The 16,786-nt window shown below is 41.6% G+C and overlaps 1 protein-coding gene across 5 annotated transcripts in view; it reads left to right on the forward strand.

Moving 5' to 3' along the window:
- The window catches only part of TGFBR3 (transforming growth factor beta receptor 3), a 174,716-nt gene that overhangs the window by 90,489 nt on the left and 67,441 nt on the right, over positions 1–16,786 (forward strand). For all 5 annotated transcript variants that reach the window (XM_074961347.1, XM_074961344.1, XM_074961343.1 and 2 more), the window contains one exon: positions 16,077–16,214. In XM_074961347.1, the coding sequence (XP_074817448.1) occupies positions 16,077–16,214 (138 nt within the window). The remainder of the gene's footprint in view (positions 1–16,076; positions 16,215–16,786) is intronic.

A 16,786-nucleotide genomic window follows, 5' to 3' on the forward strand; every position in this document is an offset into this window, starting at 1 on the left:
GGGGAAGACATGTATTTGAATGAAGTTAAGACTTGGTAACTAAGATTGGATTTTTCAGTAAATGTCATTTTTTTATTTTTTAAAAATGGAAAGGCATTAATAATTCTACTGTGTTTTTACATATCTAAAATGTAAAAATTCTAGTCTCTTATTTAAAAATAAGAGTTCCTTCCCTTTAAAGAGCAGACTATGAAACACCATGTGTGAGACCATGATTGTTCCTCTAATGCTTGTAATATCTCATTCACTACTAAATAGGCACCATTGTGTGCTGCTTTCTCTGAAGTGTTCTGAAAAATATCTGTGTTTCTTTGATAGATGTAGATCTTTCCGATCTGAAGATCTAGGAATTCAGTCACGTGCAGGAAACCCTAGTTGTGTCAACATGCTTTGTCACAAACATAGGAATCAAATAAGCAACACTCTGATGTCTGCTAATTCAGAAATTCCAGGAGATATAATAACCGACACATAACCTTTATTTCACAAACCATGGCATGCACTGATCTTACTTTTGCAAGTTGAAGTCACTAAATTGCACACGCATTAATGGCACTGTTTCCACAGCAGTCGCTGCTTGTAGTCTAGTAGAAGCAAGAGGCCCTCATTCAACATCTGACCCTAGTCTAGTGCCTTAGTCACATGACCATCCTTCACTATTATTATTGTAATGGCATCACTGCCTTTAATTCTATGGATTTTCCCAAGTTGTTATTCCCACAACTTTGGTAATTAAATGAGTAGTGTGGTGGAGACATCCAAAAAAAATCTATTAATCTGCCGCATTATGTTGATTTATGACATCTTTTAAAGAAAAGATGCAGCCGTAGCAATGATATTGTCACACTTTGGGAAATTAAATCCTAATTGTGGCTGTAGAGAATGGAATTCTAGAGTCATTTTGCAATCCTGGGATTTTGGGATCAAGTTGATGTTTGTTTTATAGATTTCCCCAAATCCCATGTGTTCCCAATAGATATAATTGTATTGGATTGAGTTAGAATCAGATAGGTGGTACTCTTTTGGGGTGGGAGGTTATGGCACCTAACCTTTGTGCGAGGTGGGAATTATAGGTAAAACTGGTAGTAATATCTATGTTTAAGCTTGCTGGAAACTTTCAGTTTCTTATAACTATCAAATTTTAACTATTCAGTCTGAAATTATGCATGCAAAGTGTCTGCCTCAGGCTGAATTGTTTTGAAAACTTTCAGCACAAATGGTTCAGCAGTTTCTGAGAATGAGACTGGGGGAAAATATGTTGTTTTGTCCATGTTAAAACCAATTAGTATAACTGTTTAAGACACTCTAGTGCTTCTATGCTTTGGAGCAGGGATGAGAAATTAGGTAGGGGGGTTGCCTTTGGGACAGAGCTGTGCCTTTTATTGTTCCTGTGAAACAAATTTGGCCAAGTTATAGACCTCAAAAAATCTCACTTCTTGCATGCTCAGTTGAGATGGATTAGAGTTTCGTAGCTAAATTCTTGCAGATTCTGTCTGCACTGAGCATGCTCCAGCCCAGGAATGCAGGGGCTGAATAGGACTTTTCCTGTAATTGCTGCTTCCAGCTGCTGCAGGTTGGTATTGTGCAAGGCACAGGAACTGAGAGCAGAGAGACTCTCTGTCCTGTGCTCTCAGTGCTCCCCCAGCTGGTACTCAGTCATTGTGGAGGAACTGGCAACTTCAATGCAAAGGGGACAAGAACCAGACTGGGGGAGAAGGGAGGGGAATAGGGTTGCTGAGTGTCCGGTTTTTGACCAGAATGCCCTGTCGAAAAGGTACCCTGGTGGTGCAGGTCAGCACTGCTGACCACGCCATTAAAAGTCCAGTTGGCGTGGGGCTAACAGGCTCCCTAATGAGCTCCATGCAGCTCCTGGATGCCCCTCCTGTTCCTAGGCGTAGAGGCGGCCATGGGGGCTCTGTGCGCTGCCCGAGTGCCAGCTCCACAGCTCCCATTGGCCGGGAACCATGGCCAATGGGAGCTGTGGGGGCGGCACCTCTGGGCCAAGGCAGCGTGCAGAAGCCCCCCATGGCTGCCCCTGCGCCTAGGAGCCAGAGGGCCATGCCAGCCGCTTCCCGGGAGTTACCTGAGATAGGTGCTGCCCAGAGTCCACACCCCTCACCCCCTCTTAAATTCTGACGTTTCCTATCTTTTGAGTGCTTGACTTTGCAACCTTAATAATGTAATAATTCCTTTTATGAGTAGACCCTTTGACTAATTGACACATTCATCAATTTGGATGGGTGGAACTCCACTGTAGCCAGTGCATTGGCATTATGTTTCATCAAATGAATTCCTGTAGAATTGTGGTCCCATTGACATCACTATGACTACTGCCTTGAATAAGGGCTGCAGGATTGTGCTCTGTGCCCTTAAATAGATTTAAAATAAACAAGAAACTTCCCCATGCAATGTGTAAAAGAATGACTTTCCCCTTAGGATGCGTTGTACGTATGTGAACAGTATTGACCTCTATTCCACTATGCAGAGTTAAGACAATACAGTGTTTTAGGTCCTTTTGATTGAAAGCCTAATTGTGTTATGAAGGGGCAAATGGCACAGATAGTTTCATTTCATCTTCGGGAGCCTACATTTATATGTGGTTTAGGTCAGAGATGAAATAAGTTTGGTGGTCTCAGCCTCATGGGCATTTGTCCATATTACAAAACCACAATATAATTTGTCAGGACTCAACACTGTTGGCAGCTTCTGCTTAGCAGGTGCCCAGAATTAGGATAGCAGATGAGGATTAAACTGTGTTGGCAGAACTACATGGGGAAGTTTGCACGTAGTCTGCCTACATTATGTGCTGTAGCCAGTTCTTTTAAACTCTTTTTCTAAAAGTATTTACATTAAATAAAATAGAGCAAAAAAGAAAACAGAAAGCAAAGCTCTGCTGTATTTTATTCACTGTTAACTTAGAGGCCAAGAAAAGTATATCTGTTTGGAGCACAGATGCATTGTGATAGGCTATTCATTTTGTTAAAATATGCAGCCTGCTCTCGATATAAAGGATAAATAAAAGGAGGAGAGAATGTTGGCTGAAGTTTAGATTTGCTGGAGCTGGGCAAAAAAATGTTGAATTCTACATAAAACTTTATCAGCTTTTCCTGGATTTTGTGAAAATTATTCTTTTTAAATTAAAAACCCCAAACACGCAAAAACATAAAGGAAGGTCACTGCACATAGATGGTAGTCTCCTGGGGGGGGGGCTTCTTCATCAATGTCTCTCTGAAGTCTTTTTGCTGGTTCAATATTTGTCTATTGAACTTGCCCATAACTGAGCTCTGATGATCCTAGTTGCCTCTGCTTCCCTGAGGCATCTTGAGCCTTACTAATGTTTTTGATTATTAAAAACAAATTGAAACTACAATTTCATCTGTCCAGGATAAGCTGGACTTGGTAGCAAATAGATAGGGGAAGTTAACATGGGCAGCTGAGCAGCACAGACACGAATGCCTGGTCTACACTTACAAGATTTACCAGCATACTTGTTTTGATTAGGGGTTTGATCTTTTTACCAAAATAATTAAAATGGTTGATGTCCTAGTGTGAACGAAGGTAGACTGGTATAAAGGTGACTTAAGCCTGGTCTACCCTAAACAGTTAGGTCGACTCAGCAACATTGCTCAGGGATGTGAAAAATGCTCAGCACCCTGAGTGACATAGTGAAGTCGACCTAACTCCTGGTGTAGATAGTGCTAGGCCAATGAAAGAATTTTTCCATCGACCTGGCTACCATCTCTCGGGGAGGTGGATTACCTACATCGATGGTAGAACTCCTCATGTCAGCATATGTAGTGCTTCAGTGTAGACACTGCAGTGTCACAGCTGCTTATGCCCCTGTAGCCTTTCAAGTGTAGACAAGCCCTTATAATCGCTATAGTTGTTCCTTTCTGTAAAGGAATATCTATATTGTATAGAGCACCTTAATACTAGTATAATTGTGTGTCCACACTTGGGTGTGGAAGGGTGGTATCACTAGCTATACTGGCACAGTTAAAGTGGTACAACTTTCTAGTGTAGAGAACCCCTTAGTAATTGTCCTACCAATGGGACAATAGGTAACGTGTATAAGAAGCACTTTTGAAAGGCCTTTCTTTTAATGTGTATATTATATCTCTCTATATATATTTGTGTAAATTATTTACATTTAATGTAATCTGAACAAGTTGGCAGCTGTAGTTTAAAAAAATGCTTTGGAGTAGGAGAAATGATTTAGCAGTCTTTGTCTAAAGTAAATGATATATGAACAAGTCCTGTCCAGAAATGATAATACTTGTAATAAAGTAAAATGGAGAACGCTTCCTAATTCCAGTTTGTATGGGGAACTTTCTGACACACTTCTGCTAACTGTGGTGCCCTTTGAAGTTGCATTTGAACTACTTTACCTCCAGTAAGAGCCTATCAATATTGTTGTGTTACTTTAAAACTATTTAGGAGAAAGTCTTTCTGCTACACTAAAACATCTGTTAAAAATTAGTTGTACGTAGTGCTGTTGCCAGGTGCTGAAGAACAGTTTTAATATAGTACATGTTGTACTTACTACATCTATAATAGTGTGTTTCTTACTATATCCAAACCTATTTTTCCATGATCCAGTACTGAACTGCTCCTAGCAGTTCACTTTTTTTGCTCTGCTGGCAGGTGTGTCTGAATGGAGACCGAGTGTAAGAGGATGCAGGTTTACTGGAATTGCATCCTCTTACACCAGATCTGAATTTGACCTTTAGTGTTTTAGTTCTAGAGCAGTGGTTCTCAAACTTATTTGATTGCACCCCCCTTCTTTGTGTCTGTGGTAATTTACCTCCTCTCTCTCCCTCCGCCACACAAATACATATATGGATATGCGGCGGTGGTGCTTCACTTGAATCAGTTTCAGGTTCTTTATTTTTCATTTGAGTTGGGGGTTTTTCCGTTGCATGAATGAGCCAACTATCCATTGTAATAAGAGCAAAAGTGAAACTGTGATTGTGGTCCATGCTTACTATTAAATGTGTACACCATGTCGTAACAAACAGATGAACATATAAAGGGCAACGACTTTGTATAATGCTATGCAAGCTTAACAGAAATCCATCAAAATGCACAGCGCCATCTGAGGACCTGACATGTCCAGAGGAATCAGTTTTGCTAGTTGTTCATTGCTGTGGGCAAAATGTACACAATAAGTTTTTTCTTCCCTAAAGCTGCTTGCTTTCCTTGGTGCTGGTGGGTGCTCGCGCCCTCCGGACCCCGCCCTTGGTCCTGCCCAGACTCCACCCCCTCCCTGCCCCTCTTGGACCCCTCCCCAAATCCCCTCCCCAGCCCCGCCTCTTCCCCAAGCACGCCGCGTCCTGCTTCTCCCCCTCCCTCCCAGCGCTTGCTGCGCGAAACAGCTGTTTCAAGGCGCAAGCACTAGGAGGGAGGGGGGAAAAGCAGGACGCTGTGGCGTGCTCCGGGGAGGAGGCGGAGCTGGAGTGGGGGGGCGGGGAGTTGCTGGTGGGTGCAGAGCACCCACCAATTTTTTCCCGTGGGTGCTCCAGCCCCAGAGCACCCACGGAGTTGGCGCCTATGCCCCCTAGAATACATTTTGTGCCCTCCTCGAGGGACCTGCCCCCCATTTTGAGGACCTCTGTTCTAGAGACATAACAGACTCTAAAGGTGGCTTGCGGGGGGGGGTGGCGAAAGAGAGAGGGGCTGCAGATTATATTTTGATATTCTGTAAACTCTCAAGCTTTCATTTTATGCACAATACTTTAGCGGGCCTTGAGATTCACAAGTAAAACTGCTGTGTTAAGAGGTTGGATCAGGTCAGCTTTTATGTCTGGTTTTCAGAATGGACCCTAGATCCCCTTTAAAGATTGTATTTGTATTTCAGTACATTGCTTTGCTTCACAGAGCCTATAGCACTGAAACCGGGGTAAAATCCTGGACCCGTTGAAGTAAATGGGAGTTTTGTGATTCACTTCAGTGTGGACACGGTTCCCACTCTGAATTGTTCATGATACACACTATATTATAGGGATACCCTCAAGATATTTTAAATAGTTTGTAACAAATATTAAAAGAATAGGATTTGGACTCCTTGATTTCTAAGCTCTTTGGGGAAGGGACTGTTTCTTTAAATTTGTACAGTGTCTAATACAGTGAGGTCTTGCCTCTAGGCACTATTACAGGACAAATTAATAATAATAATAATAAATAAAAACAGACTTCTATAGGCTGCTGGTTCCTGGCTGTGTCTCCTAATGGGAAGTGTGCAAGGGCAAAGGAAACAAATGCATGGGGCCCTGCATCCTAGCCATGTAGTCCTTGCTGACTCTGAAGCTGCTGTGATCTCACCTCCTTTTTGAAGAAACCTGGTTCTCCTGTCTGGGTGGTAGGTTGTAATGGTCAGCAAGTTATGCAATAGTATTTGTTTTTCTTAGGTAAAACATGTTGGGACCAAAGTAATCCCTGGCTTAGCTCCCATGGTTTCAGTGGGATTATGCTAGGGGTGAAACGAGCTGAAAGCTGCTGTTTGGTCAATCTGAGCCTCTTTCTGTAGGGTCTGGAAGGGAACATTAGGGCTTTGCTAATGACATTTATTCTATTCAAGTGACTACTGCTAGTTTTGTTAACTTAAGATTTCACTGTAACAGCATGGCTGTCAGCTGTGTGATGCTTTGGGGTGTCTAGTATCACCTCCGATTCCAAGTAAAGGACACAGCTGAGTTTCAGAAGAATGAGTATAACATTATGTGCATATTGATTTCCTACTTAAAGTTTTTCTTTACCACTGTATCAGAAACCAGTGGTAAAATGAAAATAAAAACCACTTGATGCTTCTCCACACTAGCTGAAGAATGTATTTTAGATGACGGTTTCAAGTGAGAAAGCAGGAAGATCTTGACAAATATTCCTTCTGCTTCATTATGGAAGTTTTAATGAAAGCTTTTGTTAATCGGTATTTTCTTAAAGTTGATCACAAAACTCTTCAAAATATGTGACATTTCTAGGCAGAATTTCTCTTAGCGTGCAGGTATATATGTTTTATTGAGTCATCTCTGTTGCAGACTTGCATGTACACAGACACGCTCCTGTCTCCCTTTCTGGGCCAAATTTTGAAAAATTAGTGCTTAAGTTGCATTTGTAAGAAGAAGTAAGTACCCTTGAAAACCAGAAACTGTGGAATGGGATTTCATATGCAGATGGATACTTGCACATGCAATTGCTTGTTTTATGTGTGCAGATACATGCTATGAGTGTAATTACCATGTGCAGAACTTTTCCTCTTTGAAAGTTTGGCACACTCTGTTTCTCAAAAGCTGTTGGTTCCCTAAAACTGTAAATTGCAACCTATTAATTTCGTATCTGTAACACCCAAAATGTTTTAAAGAGAGTAAAGTAAACCTTACAAAAATAAGACGAAAATCTGAGTAAACTATGTGGCTGCCATTTTGGACTTACAGTCCTTGCCTGAAGAATATTTTCTCTTTATTTCTGCAGGAAAATTAAGATAACTTGTCTCCTGTGGACAAAAAACACAAACAACTGAAAAAGCAAATACTTCTCTAGAAATGACATAATCCTACATCCCTTGTTTTTAAAATCATGATTTTACTCGTAGATGAAATTCATCCTGGGTGGAACTCCACTGTAGCCAGTGCATTGGCATTATGTTTCATCAAATGAATTCCTGTAGAATTTCTGAATCTCTTATATTGGATAGTAGGACTTAGTGGAATGTTAAGATAGGCTGATCTTCTCATCACACTAATTCTGTTCATTAGTATGTATTATCAAAATAACTTGTAACCTATGGATAATGATTAATTATGAATATTGACTAAACAGGATTTAAAGTATTTATAGACAGAACTGAAGAAAAGTGGTATGCTTCCATATATCTATTCTAAATGCAATTTAGATCCAATTTGTATTCGGTCCGAGGAAAAAGGATCAATTTTATACTTGCAGCTGAGTAATTACGTTCACCTAAGTTCTCCTTCAGTGCATCTTGTTCAGTTTTTGTGACTTGAAGAAATGGTGTGATGTAGTGTGGTGTATGCTCTTGGGGTTAAATCTCCTTTTTTCTCTTCTGCTTTACTGAACAGCTGTCTTAGTATGGGCAGTGTAACTTGATATAATAGCATATTTTTGCCCTGGTCTATTAGCACAAATTTGTAATGGTTGTTTTGGAAAATGTGCTATGAATTTATTGCAAGACCTTCACATTAGAGTAGTTAATTCAACTTTACAAATTCCTGGCACTTGACTTTCATCTTTCTTAAAAAAACTGAATCTGTGACTTGATGCCTTGAAGTCAGCAAAACAAATGGTACTTTAACAGCGGTGTTTACTTTGATCATTTTTCAACATTTGTGCTCTAGCCTTTCACGTAGTACAAATTGCTTTACCAGAGTAATGGGGCAGGAACCCATGGACTGTTTTTGTAGTTTGGTTGCTGTGGTGATATTCAGCCTTCCATGAAACTATCATCTCCAGGGAAACAGAAACCTTTGCAGCTGTCTTAACCTTGTAGATACTATGTATGTTAGATATAAGCCTTAAAAGAGCTTTTTACAAACTGTATAGACAGTGGTTACATGCATAATCACCCACACAAATATTGTTTGCTAGGTAATACTTGCTTTAGTTTGATAGCTGTGTCCCCTATAAAACATGTTATGTTTTTGAACTCGTTTAATAGTTTTAAAGCCTTTTACAGCTTATATTAAATGATTTTTCTAACTGACCTGACAACTAGACCTTTTGTATGTATCATTTCCCACCTGCAACTATATATTTTGTTGTTGAAACAATTGCCAAAGCAAGAATGATTTTTTTTAATGAATTTGCCATCATTTTGACTATATGCATTTTGGCATAGCCCTAAAGTTAAATTTTGTCTATGAATGAATTACTTGGGGGAGTGAGTGAATGTGACCCAAAGGAGGTGAAGAGATAGGCAGACAGATTCTGGAAGAACAGAACTATTTTGACATACAAAGCTTCTGGGACTTAAGCTTAACTGAAAGGACTGTTGTTTAAAAGCATGCCCAGAAATGTTAGATGAATGTTTATGAAAATGTTAACTGTGATACATCAATAATCTAAGTGAAACCTTCATCAAGGGAGGATACTGGGACATGTGCATATTACTAATGCATAAAATGCTAATAGTAATTCCAAGGGAAATGGTGAAAGCTCCATCATTTAGGGCATTTTAAAAGGAGGCTGGATAAAGCAATAGAAACTATGTTGTAGCTGGCTGGTAGATGAACTAGATGACCTAATAGCTCTTTGCCACATTTAATTATTCACTTTTTATTTTATGTTGATATTGTCTGACTTAAGTGCTCAGGTAGAATTACAAGAGCCATCTAAAATGGAGGATGACTGCTTAATAGCTGTTGGCTAAGATATTATGATGCTGAACGGAATAAAAATGTAACATATATAAATAGTTTAACTATAAATTAGAAGGATGGATGGGGGAGTATCGCTTCATAAAGCATCATATAAAATACAGTAACTTCCCTACTGCTTTCAGGTAAATCATGGGTGAAATTCTGGCCCCCTGGGTCTTTCACTGTGAACTTCAGTGGAGCCAGTTTTTGACACTGTCTTCGTAGCTGTTTGTACAGAGCCTAACATGGTGGGGCTGCGATTCTTATTGGGGCCTCTTGGCACTACATAATATAAATATTTAATAATAATAAGCATTCAGTCTGAGGAAAATACAAAAAGAGAACAAGAAGGAAAAACTTTCTATTTAACTTGTCTCTTCTGCTAACATTTTCTTGAAATACACTCTGGCTTACTGGTTTGAAATGGTCAAATACTCTTTTATTAATTTGTTTATGTAGTACTTACAGTATGCTAGTCACTGTCCAGACATTGAAGAGGGGGAAGTCCCTGCTTTGAGGAGCTCACAGTCGAAGAACAGATAGACAGGCACGCAGAGGTTAGGAGAAGGGGAAGAACAAATAGGGTTCTTTTTATTCATGTATGCTAGATTCACTGTGAGCAGCATGGCAGACGTGGTTTGTGAAGAGGGACTTAGATGTACGCAGATGCGCTCAGAGAGGTGGTACCATAAATAAGGAACATTGTCAAGGAGGCAGTTGTGCAAGAAGCTGATGGACAAGCAGAAGAGGCTGGGAACAGTTGGCAGAACCAAAGTGGCAAGTAGTTTGACAAGGTCGGATAAGCAGAGAGGGGCAGAGTTTTACACAGAGATTTGAATGTGCTGACATAGCTTACACTTGATGCAGTAGCACTTTAGGAGCCAGTGGAAGGATTTGAAAAGGGGAGTGACATGATCAAAAATGGCTGCCATACTGCAGGCCAGAGGGATGGGCAAGATGGTGATGTCAACAGTGTTACAGAAGAGAGGCAAGTGGAGAAGTTCTTTGCTCAGTGTGCCTCAAAAGAAAAATAGGAGGAAACTACACCTGACTGTGGATCAAGACCAAAATTAAATATATTGTAGAAATCGTATTGTACTTGTATTTAGATTATTAATTCAGCTTTTAAAATCTGACAGACCCATTAGCAAAAGAATAGCAAATGACAGGAATGGAGGTGGGGGATAAGGGGCTAATGGAGACTCACTGACTTAGGTGGGACCTGAGGAGTAATGAGACGGAGAGTGTGGGGTCCCGATGGCTCTGCTTCTGAGAGAGAGCTGGGACTGAGGATTCCATCCACTGTGGTGGAACATCATGAGAGTCTTCTAGAAAAGTGTGCATTTTTTTGCACGTTATTTCCATTGAGTCTGGGTCTAAGAGGCTTCCAGGCCTATGTTTCAGATAAGTTTTGTTTTGTTTGTTTTTGCTTGGAGAGGATAACAATGCAAAATTGTGCTGGTTTTGTGTTTCGTTAGAGAATTTTCACAAAAAGACAGATTTTACTTGCGAAAAATTCCTTTTCAATTCTAACTTTCAGTGACTTTTCCCAAGGACCAGCGTACACTTTTCTTTTGGGAATGTGGGAAGACTGACACATAGTTTAACTCATCCCCATCCCCTCAGCCCAGCTAGGAGCCACAAGACGGTTGCAAAGAGGGCAGTGTTGTGTCTATATGGCAGGTGGGCCCATGTGCTGAAGCCTGTGGGGAAAAGCCAGATTCAGCAATGATGATTTAAAAAAAACTAAAGAGTGAAATAGCCAAAACCTACTGGAATAACAACCAAGAATTTTTATGGCACATCCAGTCAGGGTAATCCCTCTGACTTTCCAGCTTCAGCAATATGGTTGTCTTTTTTTTTTTTTTCTTTGTCTCTCACAACTTTGCTGACAAGCAAAAATCTTCAGAAAGTCTAAGATGGAGTCAAACTTTGTACTTCATTATGTGGACTCTAGTTATTAGTTTTGAACACAGTTGTTTGAGATCAGTTTAAATATAGATAATGATGTAGCTTCATTTTCTTATTACCCAATGGACCTGTACCAGGTGCTGCAGAGATGGAATTTGCTGGGTCTATTAGTAAAACTTGACAAATGCTTCTTTTGTCATAGACTTGGCTTCTGTGGTTTAAAAAACAAAACAGCAAATCCCAGGGGTTCTAAATAGTAAGAATTCTTACTAATTCTCTGCAGTAGAAAGACATTCAGCAGTCAAGTATTTTGCATTCAACAGTGTATATTGTGTTATGAGTTCCAAATAGAAATTCCCTATTAAAATCAGCTGGGAATACTTCTTGTAAAAAAAACCAGGACAATGTGGGCTAATAAATTAATATTATTTTCTAATCACGGGCATTCAAGTACCTGTTTCTTAATTTTTCTATATAGAGGGTTTTTTGAGGTATTCTCTTAAATTTTTAAAAAGTCATGGAGGACTTATAATTATGATTTATTACCTTACTTGGTAGGAAAGGGGTATATTAGGGTCAACAGAATCCAGAAAGAATCAGCTGTCATTGATGGGTGGAAACGGCATCAAGAATAAGGTTCCCAGGCATCCGGGTTTTGACCAGAATGCCCAGTCAAAAAGGGACCTTGGCGGCTCTGGTCAACACCGTTGACTGGGCCACTAAGGGCTTGTCTACACTGGCAATTTACAGTGCTGCAACTTTCTCGCTCAGGGGTGTGAAAAAACACAAGTTTATGGCAAGTTTCAGCGCCATAAAGTGCCAGTGTAGACAGTGCACCAGCGCTGGGAGCCGCACCCCTCAGGGAGGTGGGTTTTTTTTAGAGTGCTGGGAGAGCGCTTTAACGTTGCCAGTGAAGACGTGCCCTAAAAGTCTGGTCAGTGGTGCAGCGGGGTTAAGGCAGACTCCCTGCCTGCCCTGGCTCTGCGTGGCTCCCAGAAGCAGCCAGCGTGTTTGGCTCCTAGGCTCAGGGGTGGCCACAGGGTCACCGCATGCTGCCCCCTCTCTGAGCGCTCCCATTGGCTGGGAACTGCATTAGCGCCTGTGGGTGCAGGCAGCACACAGAGCCCCCGGCCCCTCCGCCTCAGAGCCAGAGGGATCTGCTAGCCACTTCCAGGAGCCGCCTAAGGTAAGCGTGGCCTGGAGCCCACACCCCATACCCCCGCCCATTCCCCAATCCGCAGCCCCAGGTAGAACCTCTTCCCACACGCTAACTCCCTCCCAAAGCATGCACCCCAACTCCCTGCCCCAGCCCTGAGCCCCCTCCTGTACTCAGATTCCCTCCTGGAGCCTGCATCCCACACACCAACCCGCTGTCCCAGCCCCTTCCTATACCCCTCAGCCCCAGGCCAGAGCCCCGTCCTGTACCCCAAACCCCTCATCCCCTGCCCTACCGCAGAGCTCACACCCCCGCCAGAGCCCACGCCCCCTCCTGCACTCCAAACCCCTCGGCCCCAATCCGGAGCCCCTCCTGCACCCCCAGAGCCTGCACCCTCAGCCGGAGCCCTTACCCCATCCCGCACACCAACCCCCTGCCCCAGCCAGGGCCATCCTTAGGATTTATGGGGCCCTATGCAGTATTATTAAACTGGTGCCCCTATGTCTGACGCCAGCATGTGTATTTTAGATAAGGGTGGTCTTTTGAAGGATTTATTTAAAAAACTATATTTCTGAAGATCCAAGCATTTAAGGCTAAAGATGAATATTCAGATTGTGCATCTAAAAATCTGTGCAAGGATTTTTTAGAGATATGATTTTATAATCTTCAGCAACACACTCATGGAATATTTTTAAAGCATGTTTAATGCTAAATCAAATTTAAATTTAAATGCTAAATTTTAATGTTTAACTAACATGTTCTGAGTAAATATTACCATAATGCACAACTGTTTGTTTTTTTTCAGTAAATTCTGAAACTGACAAATGCCTATTAAATGGCTTCATTACCACTTGAATGGCTCTTTAACAGTTTCAATGTTGTGCTAATAGGTCTGGCAGACTGGAAGGCTTTTTCACTTTTAAGTATCTGATCCCCTCCTGAGGAAGACTCACCAGGCTGCAGCAGCCGGCTGAGGTGGGAGCCTACAGGAAGGGTCAGAACAGGTATAGGAAGAGGTGGGAGGGAAGACATTAGGACCCAGGGGTGCCCCAAATTTTCGGGTGCCCTACGCAGCCACGTATGCTGCTGACATGGGTGTGAGATGGCAGGTGCATACACTTTCCAGTAGTAAATATAACTTTCCTTTCTCTCATTCTTCGTGTAAATGATACTCTTCTCCTCTTTCTCCCCCCGCGCCCAAAGGTCCAGATAAATCACTAATGATTGATAAATGCAAAGTAATGCACATTGGAAAACATAATTCCAACTATACATATAAAATAATGGAGTCTAAATGAGCGGTTATCACTCAAAAAAGAAATCTTGGAGTCATTGTGGATAGTTCTCTGAAAACATCCACTCAGTGTACAGCGGCAGTCAAAAAAGCGAACAGAATCTTGGGGTTCATTAAGAACGGGATAGATAATAAGACAGAAAATATCATATTGCCTCTATATAAATCCATGGTATGCCCACATCTTGAATGCTGCGTGCAGATGTGGTAACCCCATATCAAAAAAGATATATTGGACTTGGAATAGGTTCAGAAAAGAGCAACAAAAATGATTAGGGGTACGGAACGGCTTCCGTATGAGGAGAGATTAATAAGACTGGGACTTGTCAGCTTAGAAAAGAGACGACTGAGGGGGGAATATGATTGAGGTCTATAAAATCATGACTGGTGTGGAGAAAGTAAATAAGGAAGTGTTATTTGCTCCTTCTCAGAACAGAAGAACTAGGGGTCACCAAATGAAATTAATAGGCAGCAAGTTTAAAACAAACAAAAGGAAGTATGTCTTCACACAATGTACAGTCAACCTGTGGAACTCTTTGCCAGAGGATGTTGTGAAGGCCAAGACTATAACAGGGTTCAAAAAAGGACTAGATAAGTTCATGGATAGGTCCATCAATTGCTATTAGCTAGGATGGTGTCCCTAACCTTTGTTTGCCAGAAGCTGGGAATGGGCGACAGGGAATGGATCACTTGATGATTACCTGTTCATTCCCTCTGGGGCACCTGGCATTGGCCATTGTTGGAAGACAGGATACTGGGCTAGATGGACTTTGGTCTGACCCAGTATGGCTGTTTTTATGTTATGTGTGGTTTGGTTTGGTTTAACGCAAAATAACAAATTCTCCAAAGTTCTCTTCCGTGGGTGTCCCCTTTTGGCTGCTCTCATCCTCTCCACTCAATGCCAACAACGAGGTTTATCCTTTTCTTTGTCTCCTGCAGACTGAGTTGCTGGCCACGCTTGCAACTCTCATCTTGCCCTTTGAATGTGAGCGTGATCAAAGGTCTGGGGAGGATTTCATCTCCTCCTCAGTCATTGGGTGGATATCTTCACTTTCCAAGCAAGATGAATATGTTGTGCTCCCCCAGCCAGCGACCTTAGTGGCAGAAGGTCTTTCGCTGTCTCTGCAGCACATCCTGTTGCTCTAAAGAAAGCAGAAGGCACTACAGATTGATCAGTGACCTGTGGGCATTGCTGGCTTGGGGAGAAGAGGAGGAAGCTGGTGATCTGTGTGGCAAAGGCTTGTGGGATATAGTGGTAGAGCATGGTCTATTGGCTGGAGAACCCTACCTATATAGAACCTTAGTTAGATAGACTGTACTAAGAGCCATTATAAACAATGAACCTTTATTGCAGCAGTGTAGCTGATTTGATTACTCTTTGTGATATTCCGAATACTAGCTAGTCTCAAACTTCTTCATAGTGTGAATCACACAAATAGTCTCTTAGGCACTCCACTCCCATTAATCTTTATGTGGAACACCTCCCCTCCCATTGGTGGCCATGTGGGTCATCTAACTTTCCTTTCATTGTCTTGTGGGACCACCTTTAGGGAGGCAGCAATCCACTACTGCTGTTGATATTCTCCTAGAAAGAATAGAGCACTGGCTTTGTTCCTAGCCTGTTGATCACAGATGATTCTTTCTGTTCCTTTGTTCCCTGCAGGTCTAAGGAAATACAGGGGCTTGGTTATAAAGCCCATTATTTTGTACTGTAAAGTCCTGTTTACCATACCTTTTTCCACATGGCCCTTTCAGAAATTCTACTAATTTTCTTCTTATGTATTCCTTTGTAGGCCTAGGTTTCTGCTAGAATCCCTTCTCTAGGAAGGTCAGGGCTGGTGTAATGCTATCTTCTTGTGTTACTGGACTTGTTGTTCCTCTTGTGTGTGTTTTTGTTTTTGTTTGGTGGTGGTTGTTTTTTGTATTTTCCAGGTGTGATTTCAGTCCCATCAGTATCAGCAGGTTCAGGCCTCTTGCTAGACAACCTCTGCAGCCTTTCATTTAGAGATCGGAAATCTGAGCTACCCGTGCAGGTTGCAGTTCTTTTGGTTTATCTCTGTGTTCTCTAACCCTCAGCTTAGTGGTTTGACCTTCTGCCCACACTGTTTTTGATCAGGTTTTGCCAAGGTTTTCTTAAATACTTTTGCAGCATCTTCAGAACACAAATGTCAACACAGACTGACGGTTTGGGAAGGGCTAATGCATCAGTCCTGGGTCAGAAGGTCTGAATTCTAGAAACCTTAATGTATGTAAAGATGACCTGTTATTCAATCGGAGTTTTATATTTCATTTTGTTTTGAACAGTTAGAAGGAAATAGTCACATCTTTTTCTGTTGCTCTGCAGGTCACGTTACATTTGAATCCCATTTCCTCAGTGCACATTCACCATAAGCCTGTGGTGTTCCTACTGAACTCTCCTCAGCCCCTGACCTGGAAGCTAAAAACAGAAAGATTGGCATCTGGAGTCCGAAGATTTTTCTTCGTAAGTATACCAAGTCCCCTGCTGCTCTGTAACACAACACGTGGAGTGAATGGTATTCATTTTGAAGGATTTTAAGCGTATCTTTAAAAAACTTAACAGAAGATCAAGTTTCAGTGTGAGACTCTGGGGAGCAATTAGGTGGCATGGGAAAGCAGTTTGGGAAAGTGCCCAGTTACTTGTTATGTGAATTTTAAAAAAATAACTGGTTTTGTGGAATCTACCTATTATGTGATTATTAACTCTAGCAGTACTTCTAGTTTGAGAAGTTGTGTAGCCTAGGACATATCACCTGTCCTGATTAGAAGTCTTGAATGTACTATAATGCTAAAAACATCAGAGCAATAGGAAATCTTACAAGTAGCTGCTAACTGTGTGGTCTGTCACCAAAATACAAATACGTATAAGCTGAGCTTCTCGTGTGTACAATGCAAAGTTTATTTCTTACATGAGGTTTTGTTGCACTGCTAGGAAGGACTAAACGAAATCTAAAACGAAGCCATTAGTGTTTCTCAAAAGGCTGGAGCACTGCTTATATGGCAAGCTCCAAATGCTACCTTCTGTTTCTTAGAGAC

Source organism: Natator depressus, chromosome 8 (genome assembly GCF_965152275.1).
Source record: "Natator depressus isolate rNatDep1 chromosome 8, rNatDep2.hap1, whole genome shotgun sequence".
Taxonomy (NCBI): domain Eukaryota; kingdom Metazoa; phylum Chordata; order Testudines; family Cheloniidae; genus Natator; species Natator depressus.